Source organism: Heterodontus francisci, chromosome 19 (genome assembly GCF_036365525.1).
Source record: "Heterodontus francisci isolate sHetFra1 chromosome 19, sHetFra1.hap1, whole genome shotgun sequence".
Taxonomy (NCBI): Eukaryota; Metazoa; Chordata; class Chondrichthyes; order Heterodontiformes; family Heterodontidae; genus Heterodontus; species Heterodontus francisci.
Window position 1 is genome coordinate 75,876,543 of NC_090389.1, and position 25,133 is coordinate 75,901,675.

General features: G+C 44.7%; 1 protein-coding gene across 1 annotated transcript in view; it reads left to right on the top strand.

Moving 5' to 3' along the window:
• The window catches only part of LOC137380212 (cadherin EGF LAG seven-pass G-type receptor 3-like), a 305,811-nt gene that overhangs the window by 275,876 nt on the left and 4,802 nt on the right, over window positions 1–25,133 (top strand). The window contains exons 30-32 of the mRNA XM_068052016.1: window positions 915–1,051; window positions 2,217–2,335; window positions 5,997–6,170. Coding sequence (XP_067908117.1) covers window positions 915–1,051; window positions 2,217–2,335; window positions 5,997–6,170 — 430 coding nt within the window. The remainder of the gene's footprint in view (window positions 1–914; window positions 1,052–2,216; window positions 2,336–5,996; window positions 6,171–25,133) is intronic.

Below are 25,133 nucleotides of genomic sequence, written 5' to 3' on the forward strand. Positions count from 1 at the left end.
TATTTTCTATGTTAAAGGTGCTACATAAATACAGGTCCTTATTGTATTATGAAATGAGTATTGGATGTGGTTGAATATTATTTGAACTATAGCACTAGTGTGTTATAACCTGGATATGCAATGTGTGTGCAGGATATGTTCTCTCTCATTGACAATGCAAGCCAATACCTTATTGATTCAACAATCTAAATGACATTACAAGTTTGTATTACCCCATTTCCCATTAACTGGTGCCAATCCAACCACAGGGTGTTTTACAACATTGATACAGCTGGTAAGTACTGCAAAGGGTTACAAATGATAAAGAAACTGGCCAGGTCTTCCTGAATTCGATAGGAAAGCTCCAAAGCACAAAACAAACATTCTATATGGCACAACACTTCAGGTGTTTATGGCCTCAAATATATCTCCGGAACTGGACTGAAGAACTCTTTCATGAAGTAAGGAAGATAAATATTTATATTGAAAAGAAGTAAGTTCCTTTATTTCAGTTCTGTGGGTGTGATGAATTGTGTAGATGAGGATAAATATTGCAAGGGGCATAATGGGAAACAGCCTTCCACTGAAAACTTCATATTTAATTGATCTTTGTGTTTGTGTTAACACCATCTCCCTTGGGTGCCAAACATTTTGTTCATAAAAATTAAATATGTACCACAATGGTTATTCCATAACACAGTACTTACAGTGTATAAAAGAGAGCATGATAGTTAGAACTGATAGCTTTATAATGAGGGTGGAGTATATAACAGACGTAAATTGGCAATCTGCCTCAGTTTGCCACAGCACTGAAAGGATTCCAGGTGCTTCATTGCGTTCACCTGTTGGCCTGTGATTTCCATTAATTTATAGGTACAGTAGATTCCTGCCGTGAAGCACTAACGTGTCGACAATATTTCTTCATCTACTCCTAGGGCTCCCACCCATACAATAACACTTCACTGTTTGAGGAGAGCGGACTGCATCGGATAACACTTGGGACATCAACAATATCGTCAGTAAGCACTGCCCGATCTGCACGGACTCACTCTAGCCAGCCTGGGTATCTCAGGTACGCTACCAGGAAATGGCCATTAGAGAAAGCACATCATGCTTTTACTCTGGGGAATACAAAAGCCTTTAAATAGAGTTCTATCATGGAAGGAATTAAAGATACCTGATGTATTGGCTAGGGCCTTTTAAGTCAATAGGAATGTTAATTGCAGTTGTCTGGCAATTTCAAACTGAAAACAATGGATTCCATATTCAGACTAGCAATACTTCTTTGATCCAGTTATTACCAAGCGGAAAATTGTACTTTGGGAAGTAAGGTTACTTTTAGGTCCTATTCCTTATATTTTGATATGGCACCAACACAAAAGTACTCATGCCTGTAACAGACACAAACAAAGGCAGCCATGTGATGGAGATAACAGAGGCAAAACTGCCTCACTTGCCTTATCCAGTGCAAGAAGGGAGCTCATTTTGAGGGAGGCCAGAAGAAATTAGCTTTAGGCCCTGCATTTAGTCCCTCTGTGGAGAGAAGCAGGCAGTAAAGTTGTAGAGGCAGGGCAGGTTAGAGATGGAGGCATCTGGCTACTGTTAGTGGAACATAGCAAGAAAGCCCAAATTTGGTGGCCATCACCACTGCAGTAGTTGCAATTTCGCATCCATTTCTAGGTACAAGGCCAAGTTGGGGTGGGCCATTTGAATCCTTCTGTGTTATCCTGTAACACACTCCACCTGGTTTATTATCCTAAGTGTGTTTTTTTTCTCCATAGCACTTCCCTCCTCAAAGTGTTCACATCTTTTTGAGACTACAATTTTACAGGTACTGAAGTACCTCACCATGTGACCATTTTTGACAGGAAGTTGCATCATAGCTAGACCCAATCCTGGTCTCAGCCAATGGCCATGCACAAAATTCCAGCAAAAGGGAATGGATTATTTTCCCTTTTTGAGCCAGTGACTAAATTGTGTACCCCCAACTCAGGTATGGCAGGGGCATAATGTAATTTAGAGCTCCCAAGAAATATAAAAATCCTAAGCTCAAGAAAAATGGTCTTTTAAAGTGCTTTTTTTGGTCCAAATTTCAATTTAGGTTCCAAATATGAAAGATCAGTGCACCAAGCAGTCTTTTGCAATGTTTTATGCTGATTAAATTTTGATGGTACTGCTACAGAAACTAAAACTTCTTTTTGTTGTGCATTCTTCTCAATAATCTTTGCTTTCCTCAGAGAAAATTTGTTGGCACGACAGGGCTCAGCCTTGGATCAAACTTTGCTGGGTCACACTGGGCCCACCGACATAGATGTTGCAATGTTTCATCGACCACAGGATGCAGGTGGAGGAGGAGGTGAGATTACTACAAAATGTCACAGTGTGTCAATGAAGAAGTTGAAGTTAACCTTCCTTTGTGACAGTTTTTTTTGCTCAAATACATTTTTTTCTCAACAGGTTTCATACTTACACAACAGAGAACACTGTGGGGTTTTCCGTGACTTTCACTTAAGTTCTGCACTTCGGCAGATAGCAGTGTTAGTTTTTCCCCATTGTAGTCATTAGGGCATCTGGTCATGTTTAACAAAATGAAAAACTTAAAATAAAGCTCATTCAATCCATCAAACCAATTGCTTCCACATTCCCCAATCTCACTATTGACTCTACCCAACTCATTGAGTCTCCCGAGGGAACATTCCCCAAATCCTAAAATCTAAAATTGAGCAAACTTTAAAATATATTTCCTTCTGAATGTTTAGACACAAGAGTGTCAGAGTAACAGAATCAGTCGCATAATGACACAATCACTAACACAATATTAGGATGTATGTTCCTCTTTGCCTCTATGGTGGTAGATTTTCAGTTGGGTGGGACTCGTGCCTGCCCCAGCCAATTTGCCAGGAGTCAGAATAATTTGAAATAATGACCATGCTTTGGCATCATTTCTGCCACTGCCTGATCACCCGCCTTGGGTGGAAAGGTGGAAAATTGCTGCAGCTGTAAATCAATTTTCTTCCCCACTTGCCAATGTTACACTGGTTTACTGACTGTTTGGTTAGCCACAGTATGCAAGTAGGGGAGGGGATGAGCTTTGTGGAAGAAGCATAACCACACAGGAAATTTTGCCCCATTGTTTTACAGATAGCGTTTTTCGTTACACATTATTATTGATAGTTGTACAGACCATATCTGGAACAAGTTCCCCATTTAGTTCACAGCATTATCTCCGATGTCATCACATACAGTTGGGAGCAATCTTGTAAACAAAACAGCACTAGTGTCATTAGAGGCTTTAAGAGTCCTGTATCCTCTGGAGAGGGATTTCCCATGGTCCCTTGAATGATTTGGATGTTGACAGAAACAAGTAAAAATGGTGCCCACTGGCAGGGCTTCTTGGGTTTGGTCTGCTATTTTGGGTCTGGCTGCAGGAAGGCTGACCTCTCAATCCAGACATATAGACCAAAAGTGCCTTTGTGGCAGAGTGCTTTGCTCTAACTGATCATTCTTGACTTTAGAGCGGTTGAGTAACAATGAAGCTGATGCATATGAACTTGTCATTGTTCTGAATTCACCAAGTTTATAAATGGGGCAGGTTCATCGTCAAAGGCATGGGTAATATAAGCAAGACGTAAGTCTCCGTGTGTAGGACTGCAACTTTAATAAAATATCTATACAGAACACAACTTTACAAATGTTTGCATGGCAGTGGGCATCTGCTCCAGCACCAACTTGTACCTGACTCCAAGATCACAGCTCTGAAGTGTATTTTTCAGTACAGGTGTATTCCTGTCTGTTGTAGAAACTGGGCCATGGCTAATTTTTTTGAAAAACCTTTATATTCAAATGTGTATCAGTTGATCAAGGGCAGTGGCCTGCTGGGTTAAACACCATACAGAAACAAGTTAAACAAGATGTTCTTAAGCAAATGTATATAGAATCACTGTTAGCTGTGGCTCAGTTGGTAGCACTCTCACTGTCACTCAGAGGATTCCGAGTTCAAGTCCACTGCAGATCTTGAGTACAAAAATCAAGGCTGACATTCCATTGCAGTACTGAGGGAATGCATCACTGTCAAAGGTGTCATCTTTCAGATGAGATTTTAAACTGAGGCCTCTGCCGTTTGCCCTCTCAGATGGGTGTAAAAGATCTCATAGCACTATTTCAAAGACGAGCAGGGGAGTTATCCCCAGAGTCCTAGCCAATATTTATCACTCAGTCAACATTACAAAAGCAGAATATCTGGTCGTTAACACGTTAGTTTGTGGCAGCATGCTGTGTGCAAATTGGCTGCCACGTTTCCTCCATTACAACAGTGACTACACTTCAAAAGTACTTCATTGGCTGTAAATTGCTTTGAAACATCAAGTGGTCGTGAAAGGTGCTGTATAAATGCAAGTCTTTCTTGTGGAGAATAGATTATAAAAAAAGAAAATATTTTCTTTCAACAATCATAACCTTTGTTACATGAATGAGAACGCCCACTAGTGAGACGCATATTGCAAACTCATGAATAACTTGTAAAAATACCTGACTATAATGTCCAAAAAAGCCATAAATCTATTACCAGAAGGCCTGAAACTGTTCATTTACTCATAGTAAAACAGGAACAGCCAATTTCAGGTTGATCAATATTAAACCAGTTGAGGAATTAACATTAAGAGCATTACATTATGTTGAATTTTTAAACAGTTGTTTTATTGTCTCCATTTCTTCACATGCTATCAACGTCATGCATCAGTATCTTGCTAAGACTGGTTAGCAGCCCTCTGCAAATACTGCTCTTGAGTTGATCACAGGAATGTGTGCAACTAGAATGAAAGTACAATGCATACCATCTATAATAAAAGCAAAATACTTGCGGATGCTGGAAATCTGAAATAAAAACAAGAAATGCTGGAACCACTCAGCAGGTCTGGCAGCATCTGCGAAAAGAGAAGCAGAATTAACGTTTCGGGTCAGTGACCCTTCTTCGGAATGCCCTTTGGAGAACAAATATTTAAAAACCTGCCCTTGGTACAGCTGATGTCAGATCCAAAGGCACATAAACAAAATGATATTAACATCAGGTGGTGGTATGACTCAGGATTCTAAAGGTCATCTGAGTCGCAAGCACATTTTTAAAAATTGATTCTTGGAATATGGGCACTGTTGTCAAAGCCAGCTCTTATTCTCCATCCCTGGTTGCCAACTGTGTGGCTTGTTAGCCAGAGTGCAGTTAAGAGCCAACCACATTGGCGTGGGACTGGGGTCACATATAGGCCAGACTGGAAAAGACAGCTGGTTTCCTTCCTAAAGGACATGAGTGAACCAGTTGGGTTTTTAATGACCGACTGACAGCTTCATGTCACTTTTACTGATACCAGATTTTTATTTTCAGAATTTTCAAGCTGAACTCCCATGGTAGGATTTGAACTTGTGTTCTGTGGATTATTTGTCCAGACCTGCAGATTACCAGTGCGGTAACGTAACCATTAAAGTAGGCGGAGTGAAATCCACTTGAATAGATAATTTCACACCTGTTCTGCTTTACCAGAGGCAGCTGTTTAACTCGAGCCTACATTTTCAGAGCCTACAAATGAATCATAGAAATTTATGGCACAGAAGGAGGCCATTTGACCTATTACATCCATGCCAGCCCAGGAAGAGCCATCCAGCCTAATCCCCACTTTCCAGCTTTTGGTCTGTAGCCTTGTAGGTTACATCATTTCAAGTGCATATCCAAGTACTTTTTAAATGTGAACTGACTATTGGTGATATCAGATGACTGCTTCACATTGTTAGTACTTTGTTAAAGTAAGTGGTTACTGTTAGCATTAAAATAGCACACCAGGAATGGCACATGAATGCATCTATTAAGAATTCATCCACTTTAGGTAATGGGAAACTGAAACTCATCCCATCATTGGTAGCACTCACAATAGACCTCAAGAGCATACCACTTGCCTTACTGCTGAGCTAAGAAAAATTCTCCTATCTAGTCTTAAATTTTAAATGAATTTTGTCATTCCTGTGCGCAGACCATGATTCCGACACTGATAGTGATCTGTCACTGGATGAGGAGCGTAGCCTTTCTTTAGCATCGTCAGAGAGCGAGGAGAATGAACGATATCGAGGGAGGTTTCCACGCAGATTTAAGCGGGCAGCTAATAGCGAACGACTGCTTACTGACCCCCTGCATACAACCCCGAAAGGTGAGTAGAAAATGGTGAAAGGAAGCACAATATTTTGTCAAATTTAATATAAATGTCAGGAATTTTGGCCTGCAAAATGGATTAGAAATGAAACACCCCCTTTCTACTGATAGAAGGGATAAAGTTCTCCTGTCTGTGATGGGCATTTTTTATCAGAACACTGTGATTTAACCTCTGGGGCTTGGGTTCAAATACAGTCCTAACAGTTGAGATTTAGATCTTGTTTCTCAGTAAAATTGAGTTAGAAAACAACCTTTTTAACTTTGCAACCTCTATTTGAATCAAAGAAACTTTTGCACTCGAACATTTTACACTGCATGTCTATTGTTGATGGAAAGTGACTTTGGTCTTGTGCTGAAACTAAACTAGTAGAGTCAGGGCTCGAGCTGACTCTGAATGAAACTGGAGTGAGATGTCCTGGAGTGCATGGTTTCACACCACTTTGATTTGATATCACATCTAAGGCTGCACTATAAGACTCCGCCGCCGAAGTAGGCAGAGGACGTAAGAAGTGCAGCCAGCACGCACGGGCAACGTGTGACGGAGATGCTGTGATTTCAAACGTGTGATGGCTCATTTGCATGGCTGTGGCCCATCCCCCGCGATGACTAATGCGCAGGCACAGGTGCCATTTTTAAAGGGCTTGCCGCCCTCAATGTGCATTTCAAATTTTAAGGGCCAGGTAAATTAAAGTTTTGCAAAAAAGAATGAAATGACCTTTCAATGCATTTCCCACCCCCCCCCCCCCCCAATGGCATTTCACAACATTCCTGCCCTCTTCCCTGCCCCCCCCCGCCACCGCGCAATTCCTAAATTGAAAATTTGACCTCCCCCACCTCGCCCCAAAGTTTACCACCATTGTCTTTTTTACCCCTTCCCATCATCACCCCCCCCCCCGACGAATCCGCAGCATTGTCACCCCTCTCCCCGCACCCCCCCCCCCCCACCCCCGTCCCTCACAGAGAAAAAACCTCCTTGCCCCTCCCCACAGGTGTCGCGCCACATTTCCCTGAACGGGGCTTCGAAGGCGCGGCATTGCCGGCCGCCCGAATGAAGATCGGTGCGGCGATTAAGGAGGCAACAGGACCTTCATTAATTCAGGTATGTAAATTAATTTCCATATGGAAATTGTGGTCCGAGCAGTGGGACAGACGCCACGAGGCCTCGCCGCCAAGATCGGAACAGGGCCTGTCATGGTCGGTAGCGGGCCTCTGCCATACCGATCTTCATTGCCCCACCACCACCATTCCTGACAGCAGAAAGGCTTTAAAATCCAGCCCCTAATGTGAATCCAATGCAGTGTCAAATCTGCATGACTCCCTTTGGACTTTGCAAACTGACCTAACCTCAGTGTAGAGGACAGGGTGTTCTCCTCCTCACTTCCTAAATATTTAAATGTTTATCTGTTGGGCTTGAACTCTACCACACCTGTAACCAGGCAAGCACACAATTCTCTCAAACAAGATTTATAATTCGATGCTGCTTGTTGCTGAGGTGCAGAACTACGGTTTGGTCCTAATTGCATAGTTTCACACATAGAGGTCACAAGGGTGGTTGGTTTCAGGCATAGATGTGTCACAATGGCACTTGTAGAGGTTAAGGGCTGAATTTTACTAGATAATTACGTATCTGGTAGTGACAGCTGTCCCATGCAAATATTCCAGCCGCTGGCCGGAGCTACCCTGCCTTCAGAACTCCATTCAGGGTTCCGAGGCGTGACACTGGTGGGGAGAGGGAATGAGTGAAAGTTTCAGGACGCGAGAGGGGGAGCGGGGAAAACCACTCTTGGTCAGCTATGTGGCCTTGTCCAATCTACACCTTCTCCTTTGTTATCTCTTGCCCCACCCCCGGCTCACTTGCTTATAACCTTTGACATTTCTAATATTTGCTAGTTCCGAAGAAGGGTCACTGACCCAAAACGTTAACTCTGCTTCTCTTTGCACAGATGCTGCCAGACCTGCTGAGTGGTTCCAGCATTTCTTGTTTTTACTCCCCTAATGGAGTCTGTCCAGTTTTCCACTGGTTAAATTAATAGATGGAAAATTGGGCTGTTTCCCCTTATGGGCATGTGTTTCTGTCTACCTGGTTTTCTTGTTTTTGGTGTGCCCAAGGCACCCAATTATGCAAGTGTCAGGAACAAGAAAACCTGACTGTGTTTTCTTACATTTGGAATTAAGTCTCAATTTAAATAAGCATAGTGATACTTCAAGATTGGAATAACTTACTGTTTTTTCATACCAAGATTAAAGTTAGAATTGTGACTTTCCAATAAATGTGTTGCCTGTTAGGACCAACGGTTTGCTACACTATGCTTCTGGAGGACCTAACTACTATTGTCCTTTCTGTGGTTTCAGGAGTAGCTAGATACATTAGGTGTATAATAAAGAATCTTGGCCATGATGGCCAAGATGGCTCCTGAGCTGGAAGCTCCCGAGGAAGCTCCCTTGTGTTCAACTCTATCCATGGCCATCTGCTCCTATTCTTAGTGTTTTCTCCCCCAATCTACCCTCTTAAACTGTTGAAACTCCCCTGGCTGTTTAATCAGTTCATTTTAGCCCTAACTACAAGCTAACAGCTAGTTTACGTTACCTGGGCCCACTGCCCTCCCCCAGCCATACCTGCTCTTTGTTTTCTCAATGAAATTGAATGAAATCCGGACGAAATTGCAAAGTACAGCTGGTGATACTTTGATCTCCGATCCGGCTGTCTTCACCGTCCGGACTGTCCATGGCCACGGCGTGCGGTAAGTCCATTGTAGAGATGAAGGAACAGTGGGACCCGAGGGAAATAAGTTTACCACAGAGGGGAAGCCTTGCGTAAAGGTGTCCCAAACACGCAAAAAGCCACGAACGGCTCCTCGGCCGCAACTTCAAAGTGCCCGCGGGAGATGGCTCGGAGAGCATCTGCAGCGCACTGTTGGCAATGCTGGTGCCGGCGCCCGAGGATGTCGCTCACCCCCCGAAGGACGCGGATGAGCTTTCCAGGCGTCGATGGTGGGAACTGAGAAAATGGCTTATTACCTGCACCCCCTTCCCCTCCTTCCCCTTCCACCCCCCCTTCCCCTTCCCAGCTCCACTCTCTCAGCTCACCACCCACCCCCCCCCCCCCCCCGCACACCCCTCCCCCCTCACAACCCCTTTCCAGCCCCCCGGCACCATCTTCCCCCTGCACCCCCTTCCCCTGCACCCCCCCTACCCCCTTACAGCCCCCTTGCCAGCTCCCCCTCGCACCCCCTTCCCTCTACCCCTCCCCCTCGCACCCCCTCCTCCCACCGGCATCCTCCTACCCCTGTGTAGGGGCCCTAACAACCCCACTGCCTTGTGGGCGTCTCGGGAGAGACTAAAGCTAAGGGAGTAAACCCTGATAGAAAATCCGGAGTGGAACCCCGTAGGCGGTCATGTGTCACCCTTGGCATGTTTCCGGCAGTTCCTACAGCCATACCGGTGCCAAACGTCGTGCTCTGCACTCCTTTGGACCCCACCAGAAAGGCCGAGAGGGGGGTTTTGACGCTTGGGCAACTCTCAACCTCCATACATTCGCCCAGGCATGCGCCATGGAGAGGTCACTCCATAGTCGCCTCACAGCGACTGAAACAACACGGAAGGCAGAAGTTACGGGTTATATGTCCAGCTCAATTGGCGTAGAGATTGGGCGCCACGGGTTGCCTTTGTCGGTGGGAGAGGTCATCGCACCTCACTGGACAGCTACCGCCCGCCTCAGACCGGGCAGCCCCCGGTCAATAAGGTTCTGTCCCGCCACAGTCCACCTGCTTCAATGGGTGCTTGGAGCTCAGGGTCATTGCCCGAAAAGTGGACTGCAACACCGCACCAAACAACATGAAAAAAGGAAAGAAGGTACCAGCCCTTCGCTTTGCAAGCTGGAACGTCAGAACTATGTGTCCTGGCCTGTCGGAAGACCTTACACAAATCAACGATTCTCGGAAGACCGCCATCATTAACAACGAGCTCAGTAGACTCAATGTAGACATTGCAGCACTTCAGGAGACACGCCTCCCCACGAGTGGAACTCTAGCAGAGCAAGACTACACCTTCTTCTGGCAGGGTAGGGATCCTGAAGAACCAAGACAGCATGGAGTGGGCTTCGCCATCAGAAACTCCTTGCTCAGCATGATAGAGCCTCCCTCAAATGGCTCGGAACGCATACTGTCCATCCGACTGCTCACCACCTCTGGTCCAGTACACCTACTCAGCATCTATGCTCCAACAGTCTGCTCCCCACCTGAAGCTAAAGACCAGTTCTACGAGGAGCTCCATAATATCATTAGTAGCATCCCCAACACCGAACACCTGTTCCTGCTGGAGGACTTTAATGCCAGAGTTGGGGCCGACCATGACTCATGGCCCTCCTGCCTTGGGCGCTATGGCGTTGGAAGGATGAATGAGAATGGACAGAGACTGCTTAAGTTGTGTACCTCTGCATCACCAACTCGTTCTTTCACACTAAACCCTGTCACCAGGTTTCATGGAGGCACCCAAGAACGCGTCGTTGGCACCAGCTAGACCTCATCGTCACAAGGCGAGCCTCCTTAAACAGTGTTCAAATCATATGCAGCTTCGACAGTGCGGACTGCGACACCGACCACTCCCTGGTGTGCAGCAAGGTTAGACTCAGACCAAAAAAGTTGCATCATTCCAAGCAGAAGGGCCGCCCGCGCATCAACACTAGCAGAATTTCTCATCCACAGCTGTTACAAAAATTTCTAAATTCACTTGTAACAGCCCTTCAAAACACTCCCATAGGGGATGCTGAGACCAAGTGGGCCCACATCAGAGACACCATCTATGAGTCAGCTTTGACCACCTACGGCAAACGTGCGAAGGGGAATGCAGACTGGTTTCAATCTCATATTGAAGAGCTGGAACCTGTCATAGCCGCTAAGCACATTGCACTGTTGAACTACAAGAAGGCCCCCAGCGAGTTAACATCCGTAGCACTTAAAGCAGCCAGAAGCACTGCACAAAGAACAGCCAGGCCCTGCGCAAATGACCACTGGCAACACCTATGCAGTCATATTCAGCTGGCCTCCGACACCGGAAACATCAGAGGAATGTATGATGGCATTAAGAGAGCTTTTGGGCCAACCATCAAGAAGATCGCCCCCCTCAAATCTAAATCAGGGGACATAATCACTGACCAACGCAAGCAAATGGACTGCTGGGTTGAGCACTACCTAGAACTGTACTCCAGGGAGAATGTTGTCACTGAGACTGCCCTCAATGCAGCCCAGCCTCTACCAGTCATGGATGAGCTGGACGTACAGCCAACAAAATCGGAACTCAGTGATGCCATTGATTCTCAACCAGCGGAAAAGCCCCTGGGAAGGACAGCATTACCCCTGAAATAATCAAGAGTGCCAAGCCTGCTATACTCTCAGCACTACATGAACTGCTTTGCCTGTGCTGGGACGAGGGAGCAGTACCTCAGGACATGCGCGATGCCAATATCATCACCCTCTATAAAAACAAAGGTGACCGCGGTGACTGCAACAACTACCGTGGAATCTCCCTGCTCAGCATAGTGGGGAAAGTCATTGCTCGAATCGCTCTAAACAGGCTCCAGAAGCTGGCCGAGCGCGTCTACCCTGAGGCACAGTGTGGCTTTTGTGCAGAGAGATCAACCGTTGACATGCTGTTCTCCCTTCGTCAGATACAGGAGAAATGCCGCGAACAACAGATGCCCCTCTTCATTGCTTTCATTGATCTCACCAAAGCCTTTGACCTTGTCAGCAGACGTGGTCTCGTCAGACTACTCGATAAAATTGGATGTCCACCAAAGCTACTAAGTACCATCACCTCATTCCATGACAATATGAAAGGCACAATTCAACATAGCGGCACCTCATCAGACCCCTTTCCTATCCTGAGTGGCGTGAAACAGGGCTGTGTTCTCGCACCCACACTTTTTGGGATTTTCTTCTCCCTGCTGCTCTCACATGCGTTCAAGTCTTCAGAAGAAGGAATTTTCCTCCACACAAGATCAGGGGGCAGGTTGTTCAACCTTGCCCGTCTAAGAGCGAAGTCCAAAGTACGGAAAGTCCTCATCAGGGAACTCCTCTTTGCTGACGATGCTGCTTTAACATCTCACACTGAAGAGTGTCTGCAGAGTCTCATCGACAGGTTTGCGGCTGCCTGCAATGAATTTGGCCTAACCATCAGCCTCAAGAAAACGAACATCATGGGACAGGACGTCAGAAATGCTCCATCCATCAATATTGGCGACCACGCTCTGGAAGTGGTTCAAGAGTTCACCTACCTAGGCTCAACTATCACCAGTAACCTGTCTCTAGATGCAGAAATCAACAAGCGCATGGGAAAGGCTTCCACTGCTATGTCCAGACTGGCCAAGAGAGTGTGGGAAAATGGCGCACTGACACGGAACACAAAAGTCCGAGTGTATCAAGCCTGTGTCCTCAGTACCTTGCTCTCTGGCAGCGAGGCCTGGACAACGTATGTCAGCCAAGAGCGACGTCTCAATTCATTCCATCTTTGCTGCCTCCGGAGAATACTTGACATCAGGTGGCAGGACCATATCTCCAACACAGAAGTCCTCGAGGCGGCCAACATCCCCAGCTTATACACACTACTGAGTCAGTGGCGCTTGAGATGGCTTGGCCATGTGAGCCGCATGGAAGATGGCAGGATCCCCAAAGACACATTGTACAGCGAGCTCGCCACTGGTATCAGACCCACCGGCCGTCCATGTCTCCGCTTTAAAGACGTCTGCAAACGCGACATGAAGTCCTGTGACATTGATCATAAGTCGTGGGCGTCAGTTGCCAGCGTTCGCCAGAGCTGGCGGGCAGCCATAAAGGCGGGGCTAAAGTGTGGCGAGTCGAAGAGACTTAGCAGTTGGCAGGAAAAAAGACAGAGGCGCAAGGGGAGAGCCAACTGTGTAACAGCCCCGACAAACAAATTTTTCTGCAGCACCTGTGGAAGAGCCCGTCACTCCAGAATTGGCCTTTATAGCCACTCCAGGCGCTGCTCCACACACCACTGACCACCTCCAGGGCGTTTACCCATTGTCTCTCAAGATAAGGAGGCCAAAGAAGAAGATAATAAAGAATATAATTTTCTAAATGCACATGAACAGCTGATTAATCACTCACATCTCCCCCCTTTGTAAATGCTAATCAGTTAATTGTTCATCTGAGCAGATGCATTTAACACTTCATTATTCACTCACTAGTGTACACAGTGTTTTGAATGTCTCGACACCCTCTTAAACGCTCCTATTACCAGAGATGTTAAACAGCTCTTGTAAATAAATTACAGCAAGCTATATGGAAACCCTTGAGAACAGAAATTACACCCTGCAAGTATTATTGTACAAATGTTTAACATATTCAGATCAAATTCATAAGCATGGACATTAGTTGAGAGTAGGATCAGGTTCCATTGTCTAATACCTACTGAGATTAACAAGGTTTATGCATGAAGAAATCACTATTTGGACCAACTACTGTATGCTGCTGGAACCTGTGCCCCCCTGGATTCAGAGCATTCAATATGGTTGGAAGAACCACAGCACCAAGAAAAAAACTATATTGGCAAGTTACAGCCAGTTTGGCAGTGTGGACTAACCCACTGGTTGGTGGATTGGGACTACTCAAACCCGTTTCACTTTGTTGCCTTGCAGCCAACAGGGCAAGGAGACACCCCTAACATTGTCTGCTGGATTCAAATCCTGGCCAAAGGGACATGGAGAGGGATTTTTATACAAGAGAATTTTAAGTTTAGTTATATTAAGCAATTACATACTTTCTGATTTTATTCTGATTTTGATATAAATTATATATTTGTACAATGTCCAGATCTAGTTTTGGGGAATAAAGTAAGCTATGTGGAGTATGTTTCAGTGAGAGAATGTCTGGGTAATAGTAATCATAATATAATTAAGTTAAAAGTAGCTACGGAAAGGGACAAAGAAAAATTAACGGTGAAAATACCCAACTACAAGAGAGCCAATTTCAGTGACTTGAGAAGAGATCTACTATAGTGGACTGGAAAGCAGTGAATCATAGAATGGTTACAGCATAGGAGGAGTCCATTCAGTCCGTCATGTCCATGCCAGCTCTCTGCAAGAGCAATTCAGTTTGTCCCACTCCTCGCCCTTTCTCCGTAGACCTGTAAAACTTTTCTTTTCAGATAATTACCCAGTTCCCTTTTGAAAGCCATGATTGTAACTGCCTCCACCATACCCTCAGGCAAAGCTTTTCCTCATGTCGCCTTTGGTTCTTTTGCCATTCGCATTAAATCAGTGTCCTTTGGTTCTCGACCCTTCTGCCAATGAGAACAGTTTTTCCCATTCTACTCTGAACACCTCCATCAAACCTCCTCAACCTTCTCAGGAGAACAACCCCAGCTTCTCCAGTAGATCCATGTAACTGCAGTCCCTCATCCCTCGAACCATTCTCATCAATCTTTTCTGCAACTTCTCTAATGTCATCATGTCCTTCCTAAAGTATGGTGCTTAAAATTGGGCACAATACTCCAGTTGAGGCAGAACCAGTGTATTATTAAGGTTCAGAATAACTTCCTTGCTTTTGTACTCTGTGCCCCTATTTATAAAGCCCAGGATCCCATATGCCTTAATAGCCACTTTCTCAACTTGCCCTGCCACCTTCAAGGATACGTGCACATATACCCCCAGGTCCCTCTGCTCCTGCACCCTCTTTAGAATTGAATCCTTTATTTTATAGTGCCTCCCCTCATTATTCTTACCAAAATGTATCACTTCACATTTCTCTTCATTAAATTTTAAAAGCCACATCTGTACCAATCCACCAGCCTGTCTGTGCCTTCTTGAAGTCCCTCACAGTTCACAATACTTCCAATGTATCATCTGCATATTTTGAAATTGTTCCCTGCACACCCAGGTCATTAATATCAATCAAGAAATGCAGTGGTCCTAGTACTGATCCCTGAGGAACCCCACTATATACATTCCTCCAGTCCAAAAACAACCATTACCACTACTGTCTGTTTCCTGTCACTCAACCAACTTTGTATCCATGCTGCCACTATCCCTTTTATTCCACAGCCTTCAACTTTGCTGACAAGCCTGTTATGTGGCACTTTATCAAACACTTTTTGGAAGTCCATGTACACCACATCAACCACATTACCTTCATCAACCTCATTAAAAAACTCACGCAATTAAGTTAAACACGATTTGCCTTTAACAAAGCTGTGCTGGCTTTCCCTAATTGATACACAGTTGTTCAAGTGACTGTTAGTTTTGTCCCACATTATCATTTTTAATGCTTTCCTACCACCGAGGTTAAATTGACAGGCCCACTTATCTTTACATCCTTTTTTGAACAACATTTGCAATTCTCCAGTCCTCTGGCACCACCCATGTATCTAAGGAGGATTAGAAGATTATGGCCAGTGCCTCCAGAGTTTCCACCCTTACTTCCCTTTGTATCCTTGGATGCATCTCATCCAGTCCTAGTGGCTTAAAACTTTTAAGTACAGCCAGCCTTCCTAATACCTCATCTTTATCAATTGTTAGCCCATCCAGTGTCTCAATTATCGCCTGTTTCATTATGATTTCAGCAGCATCTTCTTCCTTGGTAAAGACAGATGCAAAGTGCTCACTTAGTACGAACATATGAACTCAGAGCAAGAGTAGGCCATTTGGCCCCTCGAACCTGCTCCACCATTCTATAAGATTATGGCTGATCTGTTTGTGGACTCAACTCCACTTTCCTGCCTACCCCCGATACCCTTTGACTCCCTTGTTTGTCAAGAATCTGTCTACCTTTGCCTTAAATACATTCAATGACCCTGCCTCCACCACTCTCCAGTGAAGAGAGTTCCACTGACTCACGACCTGAGAGAAAAAATTTCTCCTCATCTCTGTTTTAAATGAGAGACCCTTATCTTTAAACTGTGCTCCCTAGTTTTAATCTCTCCCACAAGGGGAAACATTCTTTCAACATCCACCCTGTCAAGTCCCCTCAGGATCTTATGTTTCAATAAGATCACCTCTTATCATTCTAAACTCCAATGAATGCAGACCCAACCTGTCCAACCTTTCCTCGTAAGATAACCCTCTCATCCCAGGAATCAGTCGAGTGAACCTTCTCTGAACAGCTTCAAATGCAATTATATCCTTTCTAAAGTGAAGAGATCAAAACTATACACAATACTCTAGATGGTGGCCACACTGATGTCCTGTACAACTGTAGCAAAACATCTCAAATTTTATATTCCATTCCCCTTGCAATAAACAACAACATTGCATTTGCCTTCTAATCACTTGCTGTATCTGCATCCTAACTTTTTGTGTTTCATGTACTAGGACACCCAGATCTTTCTGCATCTCAGAGTTCTGCAATCTCTCTCTATTTAAATAATATGTTGCTTTTATATTTTTCCAGCCAAAGTGGACAAATTCAGACTTTCCCACATTAAACTCCATCTGCCAAATCTTTGCCCACTCACTTAACCTTACTCTTCTACCTATCTGTGTTATTAGCAAATTTAGCAACCATACATTCTGTCCCTTCATCCAAGTCATTAATATAGATTGTATTTCATCCAAGTCATTGATACAGATTGTAGTATTTCTGCCTCCATGTGTATATCCCTCTATGGTCCCTAATCGGCCCCACCCCTCCATTTACTACCCTATTCCTACTTGTATGCCTATAGAAAACTTTTGGATTCCCTTTATATTAGCTGCCAGTCTCTTCTCATACTCTTTCTTTGCTTTTCTTATTTCTTTTTTCACTTCCCCTCTGAACTTTCTATATTTAGCCTAGTTCTCACTTGTATGATCAATCTGATATCTGTCACACACACCCTTTTTATGCTTCATCTTGCTCTCTTACCTCTTTCGTCATCCAGGGAGCTCTGGCTTTGTTTGTCCTGCCTTTCCCCTTTGTGGGAATGTACCTCGACTGTACCTGAGCAATCTCCTCTTAAAAGGCAGCCCATTGTTACGTTTCAATTTTGCCTGCAAATCTTTGATTCCAATTTACCAGGGCCTGATCTTTTCTCACCCCAGCACTGTGTACCATCTACAAGATATACTGCAGCAAATTGCCAAGGTTCCTTCGACAGCACCTGCCAAACCCGCGACCTCTACCACCTAGAAGGACAAGGACAGCAGATGCATGGGAATGCCACCACCTGCAAGTTCCCCTCCAAGTCTCACACCATCCTGACTTGGAACTTTATCACAGCTCCTTCACTGTTGCTGCATCAAAAACCTGGAACGCCCTCCCTAACATCACATTGGGTGTACCTACCCCACATGGACTGCAGCAGTTCAAGAAGGCAGTACACCACCACCTTCTCAAGGGCAATTAGGGATTGGCAACAAATGCTGGCCTTGCCAGCAATGCTCACATCCCATGAATGAAAAGAAAAAAAGAAATACCTGTCTGTTCCCCTGTTTATAGAATTCCCTATCACTAATGCTTTCCTCATATTCCTCTTGTCTCCCGTCGAACCATACAGCTTAGCCACCTGTGGTGCCTAGGACATGGCTCTGGCTGAACTCCCCAGATAAGCCATCTCTATTGAGAACTAAATACTAGTTGGAAAGCGAGGAGCATTCAGGGGATTTCTGCACTATCTGCCTGGTCCTCCTTGACTGTCTGGTGGTCATCCATTCCCACCCTGCCTGCACACCCTTAAGCTGAAGGGTGACCATCTTAGAAATGTGCTATCTACGAAATTCTTCGCCTCATGGATGCATTACATTAACATCAGCTGCTGCTCAAACTCCGAAACCTGGAGCTTGAGTTCCGACAGGTGATGACAATTCTTGCACAAGTGGTTGTCCAGGACATGAGAAACATCTTGGAGTTCCCACTTGGAGCAGGATATGCACTTTTATGAGACTGAGGTGCCCTGCCAAGCCTCAATTTATTAGACTGTTAACTGACTTAACAGAAACCTTAAGACTTAAATAAATACTCATGAGTTATTCACCGATCAGCTGCTTTTCTTGTGCTGACACCAGTTGACTTTATAGAGAGGTTAACTTAAATGTTATAACTTAACTCCTATTATCTGTGTACCTCAGATTTTAATTAAAAAAATTTGGAACCCTTTAGTGTTACTATCCCTTGTTATTTAATTTAAACTTTATCCCCTTAGATCTGATTAATTAGTTGAACCCTGATTTTAACTATACGATAAATTGGATTTAGTTTTTATACTAATTAACTTAGTTTTACTTTATAGTTGATCAATTTAAATTAAAAGTTTACCAGTATACTCGCCCCCATTTAACTCCTTGTACAGTGACGTTGCTTTGCAATTTATCCCCACTCTGCTCTCAGGCCGAGTGACTCTGATTCTGCTCTCAGGTCACCACTGCTCTCACTGTGCTCTCAGGTCACCGCTGCTCCCACTGTGTTCTCGGGTCGCCGCTGCTTCCTCTGTGCTCTCAGGCCGCCGCTGCTCTGTCTGTACTCTCGGGTCTCCTCTGCTCTCACTATGCTCTTGGGTTGCCACTGCTCTCACTGTACTCTCGGATCGCCACTGCTCTCATTGTACTGTCAGGTCACCGCTGCTCCCTCTGTGCTCTATGGTCACCGCTGCTCCCTCTGTGCTCTTGAATCGACGTTGCTCCCGCTGTGCTCTCGGGTCACCGTTGCTCCCGCTGTGCTCTCGGGTCACCGTTGCTCTGTCCGTGCTCTCAGGTCACCACTGCTCTCACAGTATTCTCGGGTCACCGCTGCTTTCACTATGCTCTTGGGTTGCCACTGCTTTCACTGTACTCTTGGATCACTGCTGCTCTTACTGTGCTCTCGGGTCGCCACTCCTCTCACTGTACTCTCGGGTCGCCGCTGCTCCCTCTGTGCTCTCGGGTCACCACTGCTCCCTCTGTGATCTCAGGTCACCGCTGCTCTCACTGTGCTCTCGGGTTGTCATGGCTGTCACCGTGTTCTCGGGTCGCCACGGCTCTCACCCTTCTCTCGGGTTACCGCTGCTCTCACCATGCTCTCGGGTCGCCGCTGCTCTCACCGTGCCCTCGGGTTGCCGCTTCTCTCACTGTGCTCTCAGGTCACCGCTGCTCTCACTATGCTCTTGGGTCACCACGACTCTCACCATGCTCTCGGGCCCCGACAGGCATATTCCCATAAGGAAGAAAGCTGGGGCATCCAAAACTAGAGCTCCCTGGATGAGAAAAGAAATAGAGTTTAAAATAAAACAGAAAAGGAGGTATATGACATACAAAATACAATTGAAAACCAGGCAGAATACATAGAGTGCAATGGGAAATTGAGAAACTATATGAGAACAACAATGTGGGAGTATGAGAAAAAATGTAGCAGGTAACATAAAAGGGAACCCAAAAATCTTTTATAAACATATAAAAAGTAAAAGGATTGTTAAAAGAATAGTGATTAGGGAAAAAAGAAAATCTTCTTTGGAGGCAGTGGACATGACTAAGGTACTAAATGCATACTTTGCTTCTGCCTTCACAAGAGAAGAGGGTGAAGTTAATGTTGGAGGAGAGGAGGGGGAAGTAGAGATATTGGATAGGATAAATAAAGATAGAAAGGGGTAAATATGTTTGCATCACTCAAAGTTCACAAGTCATTTGGTCCAGATGGAATGCATCCTAGGTTGCTGAGGGAGATTAGGATGGAGATAGCAGATGCTCAGACCACAATCTTTCAGTCCTCCTTGGATATGGGAATGGTCCCAAAGGCCAGTGTTTGTTGCCCATCTCTAATTGCCCTTGACAACCGAATGACTTGCTAGGCCATTTCAGAGGGCAGTTAAGAATCAACCACATTGCTGTGGGTCTGGAGTCACATGCAGGCCAGACCAGGTAAGGATGGCACATTTCCTTCCCTGAAGGACATTAGTGAACCAGATGGATTTTTACGACAATCGATGGCACCATTACTGAGACTAGCTTTTAATTCCAGACTTTTATTAATTAATTAAATGGATTGCAAATGTTACACCCCTGTTCAAAAAAGGGGAGAAGGATAAATTTGGTAACTACAGACCAGACAGACAGATTACTGCCAAGACCAAATTGATTCTCCTTTGGAGAAGCATGAGTTGATAAGGAATTGACAGCATGGATTTGTGAAAGGCAAATCTGACTAACCTGATTGAGTTATCTGGCGAAATAACAGAAAGGATCGATGAAGGTAGTGCAATAGCTTTTACATGGAATTTGAAGAGATTGCAGAAGCTGGGATTTTTCTCCTTAGAGCAGGGAAGGTTAAGGGAAGATCTTCAAAATAATGAGGGGTTTTGATAGGGCAAGAAGGGAGAAATTGTTTTCTCTGGCAAGTGGGTCAGTGACCAGAGGTCATAGACTTAAAATAATGGTCAAAAGAAATAGAGGAGGAATGAGAAATTCCTTCTCGCACATGGTTGTTAAGGCCTGTAATGCACTACCTGAAAGGGTGATGGAATCACATTCAGCAAGAGCTTTTAGAAGGCAATTGGACATGTACTTAAAGTGGACTAATTTGCAGGGTTACGGGGAAAAAGCTGGGATGTGGGACTAAATTGAACAGTTCTTCCAAAAAGCTGGCATAGGGATGATTGGCCGAATGGCCTCTTTTTTTTGCGATAATATTCCATAATTCTAACTTTGTAACATTTCGTATCCTCTTTTCCTTTTCTTCCTCTCCCCATTAGGATTTTCTCCCTTCTTTAGGTTCCCCACCAACCTAGTCTCTAAGCTTGCTAGAAAATATGGATGAGCTAATGAAGTTTACTGGCCTCAGATTTCTGGTTTCCTACTTGTGCTTGCTCAGTGTTTCCCCCCCATTCCCCTCAGATCAGATTTTTTCAATGTAGATGACATTTTGGGTGCTCATTTTGAGCAGTTACATGGGCTAAAGAGTCCTTTTGCTAATTGGAGCAGCACAATGGTAATTTTTTTTATTCATTCATGGGATGTGGGCATCACTGGCAAGGTCAGCATTTATTGCCGTCGAGAAGGTGACGCTGAACCACCTTCTTGAACCATTGCAGCCCTTGTGGTGAAAGTACTCCAACACTGCTGTTAGGTAAGAAGTTCAGGGACTTTAACCCACTAACACTGAAGGAACAGCAATATATTTCCAAGTCAGGATGCTGAGTGACTTGGAGAGGAAGTGGTGGTGTTTCTATGCACCCACTGCTCTTATCCTTCTAGGTGGTAGACGATGCAGCTTTGGGAGGTGTTTTCGAAGAAGCCTTGGTGAGTTGCAGCAGTGTATCTTGTGGATGTTACACACTGCAGCCACAGTGCGCTGGTGATGGAGGGAGTGAACGTTTAAGTGGTGCATGGGGCACCAGTCAAGTGGTCTGCTTTGTCCTGGCTGGTGTTGAGTTTCTTGAGTGCTCTCGAGTGTTCCAGGCAAGCGGACAGCATTTCATCACACTCCTGATGTGTACCTTGTAGATGGTGGAAAGTTTTGGGAAAGCAAGAGGTAAGCCACTCACCACTGAACATTTAGCCTCAGACCTACTTCGCTAGCCACAGTATTTACGGCTGGCCCAGTTAAATTTCTAGTCAGTGGTGCCCCCAGGGTGTTGGTGGGGCATTCAGCAATTGTAATGCCATTGAATATCAAGAGGAGGTGATTAGACTCCCTCTTGTTGGAGATGGTCATTGCCCGCCACTTATGTGGCATGAATGTTACTTGCCACTTATCAGCCCAAGCCTGAATTTTTTCCAGGTCTTGCTGTGTGCGGGCACAGACTGCTTCATTATCTGAGGAGTTACGAATGGAACTGAACACTGTGAAATCAGCAGTGAACATCCCACTTCTGACCTTATGATGGAAGGAAAGTCATTGATGAAGATGGTTGGGCCTAGGACACTACCCTGAAGAACTCATGCAGCGATGTCCTGAGGCTGAGATGGTTGGCTGCTATCACTGCAACCATCTTCAAAAGCAAACTACTTCTAATGCTGGAAATCTGAAATAAAAACTGAAAATGCTGCAAAATACTCAGCAGGTCTGTGGAGAGAGAAACAGAGTTAACGTTTCAGGTTGATGACCATTAACTTTTCCCAGTACTGATGACAGGTCATTGTGATATCACAGTGATAGTGCCACACAACACAATGGAGGGTGTTCTCAGTCTGAAGACGGGCTTTCATCTCCACAAGGACTCTGCAGCTGTGACTGCTATCAATACTGTTATGGATAGCTGCATCTGCAACAGGTAGATTGGTGAAGACAAGGTCAAGTAGATTTTTTCCTCATGTTGTATTTTTCCCCACTTGCCGCAGGCCCAGTCTGACAGCTGCTGGTTCCCCTGTTGAATGGCATCCTGCATTTTCTCTGGTGTTTAGTACTCATCAGCCGCTTACTTATTTCCGTTAACCTTTTAAAATATGTCGGGCAATGAAAAAAATTCTTGGTACTGTAAAATGTCCCAGTAAAAGTAATTACTCGAGTGGCAAATTGATGGCCTAATATTTGTCATCCCAGTGGACAGTATTCCATTTGATAACTCATTGACAATTTTGTGACTTTTAAATAGGCTTCTCAAGTGAGCTTTTCTGTGGTTTGTATCTCTGGTAGAGGTTTAATTACATTTATTTATCAGACACGCGCATGTATGAAGGAGATTAAGGATCCCCTCCACATCTCTTGGTGAATTGATGAGGAGGCGGAATTATCTTGAATTATATTTCAGCAATTTAATTAAAGGTAAGTTTTATAAAGGGTAATTGTGCGGATGGTGTCAAACCTGCAGTATTACTGAGTTTCTGGCTTATACATCACTACAGATATGTTCCCCTCCCCTGAGAATACTGCAGCTAATTACCACAAACAACATATTATAAAGGAAGAAAAAAACAAAAAAAATGCTGTTACTGTAAATGGTATGAAAGTATCAATCAGTGGTGATTGGGAAATCCCTGTCGCATTTGAGATTAGTACTGAATGATTAATTAAAGAGCCATAGAGTCATTTATGGCACAGAAGGAGGCCATTCGGCCCATCATGTACATGCTGGCTCTTCATGGAGCTGTGTAGACACTCCCACTCCCCGACTTGATCCCTGTAGCCCTGCAAGTCTATTTCTCTCAGGTGGCCATCCAACTTCCTCTTTAAGTCAGTGATTGTCTCCACTTCCACCAGTCTTGTGGGCAGCGAGTTCCAGGTCATTACCACCTGCTGTGTAAAAAAAAAAAGTTCTTCCTCATATTTCCCCTGCATCTTTTGCCCAAAACCTTCAATCTGTGTCCCCTAGTCCTTGTACCATTTGTTAATGGGAATAGCTTTTCCTTGTCTAGCTTATCTAAGCCTGTCATAATCTTGTACAATTCTATTAAATCTCCCCTCAATCACCTTTGTTCTAAGGAGAACAAACCCAGCTTTTCCAACCTAACCTTGTAAATAAGACCTCCATCCCTGAAACCATTCTGGGAAACCTCCTGTGCACCCTCTCAAGGACCTTCACATCCTTCCTGAAGTGTGGTGACCAGAACTGGATGCAATACTCCAGTTGGGGCCTAACCAGAGCTTTATAAAGGTTCAACATAACTTCCCTGCTTTTGTACTCAAATGCCTCAAGATCCCAGATGTTTTACTAACCACTCTCTCAATATGTCCTGCCACCTTCAAAGATCGCTGCACATGTACCCGAGGTCCCTCAGTTCCTGCAGAGTCTTTAGAACTGTGCCAAGAGACGGAGTTGTAAGGAGTTGCAAGCCTGGCAAAATCTGTGTAAAATCGAGTAAGCCTACGGCACATTGGGATGACTGCGCAATTTTGTAATTAATTAGTGTAAGGTGTCAACACAGCTTTGGCTTTGCACCAGCTAACCCAAGGGGGCATACACAAAAGCTGGCGAGCACCTGAAACTCGAAGCAATGTGCACACAATAGGGAGCAAAGATTGTTTGTCTTTACTGTGCTTTTGAATGAATTTTAAATATTATGAACCCTTGCCAAGGTGCATATTGTGCACAAGGGAGACGAAATATCAGACAAAAATTAAGTGAACAGAAGTCCTGTGTGGAGGCATAAAACAGAATCTGGGCAAGTGTCAGAGTGGTTCAAAGACTGCCCCCTGCGAAATGGCAAAATATATATGTTGCTCCTCCGTGATGAGATGGGCGTCAGGCGAGTCTTATTTGGTACTTCAGGGTAGACTTTCCACAGGACAGCAGTGACTTTTACCTGTCAGAGATGGCAGCATGACTCAACAATCTGAACAATACTTGGGTGCTACCCATTACATTTATGAGTTTTAGTATCCAGCAACATTCTATGTTCAGTCAAGTTGATGGCTCTTTTCCAAAGGGAAACTGATGACTGTGCTGCCTCTGGCAAACATAGCCCTGGCTCATTTTATCAGTGGAAAGATGAATTGCTGATTTGGCATAGTTACCAGTGGTGGGTTGAAAGGATCCAGTGCTGTATATGTCAACTTGAAGAGCATTCCTCTGGAGCAGGCTATCTGCAAGCTGTCTTGGTCTGTAAATGTGGGTGTACACCTGCACTTGTTGACCTTGATGAACTCATCTTTCTCATGCAAGTGTTGCAATGTCATCAGAATGTCCAAAGGAATTCCCATCCGCACTATTGTGCCTAGTCCTATTTCAGTGCCGAACAGGGAAACTGTAGAAAATTATTCCCAAAGCAAGTAACTAAGAATGCAAAAATGTTGCACTCCATAACAACAAGCAATAATGAAGGGAGCAAAATGCAAACAAATATCAATGCTGAATGAGAGAAAAATCTTGCTATGAGAATCGGCTTGAGCAAAATAGGTCGAAGGCATTGTTATGAGCCCATTTTATATGGGTGAGCCTCCTGAGTGCTAGAAAAGGCCAGAAACCAATCGAATCCAGTGAGGAATCTATTTGCATAATTCTCGAGGATTAAACTCGCCCACAGCCTGAAATTTATTTTCTGCACAAAATGTGATCTGCAGTGCCTTGGGCACACAAGCCTGCCAGCTCAATTTTACAACCTCCTCTTGACTCAACAGAGATTCTA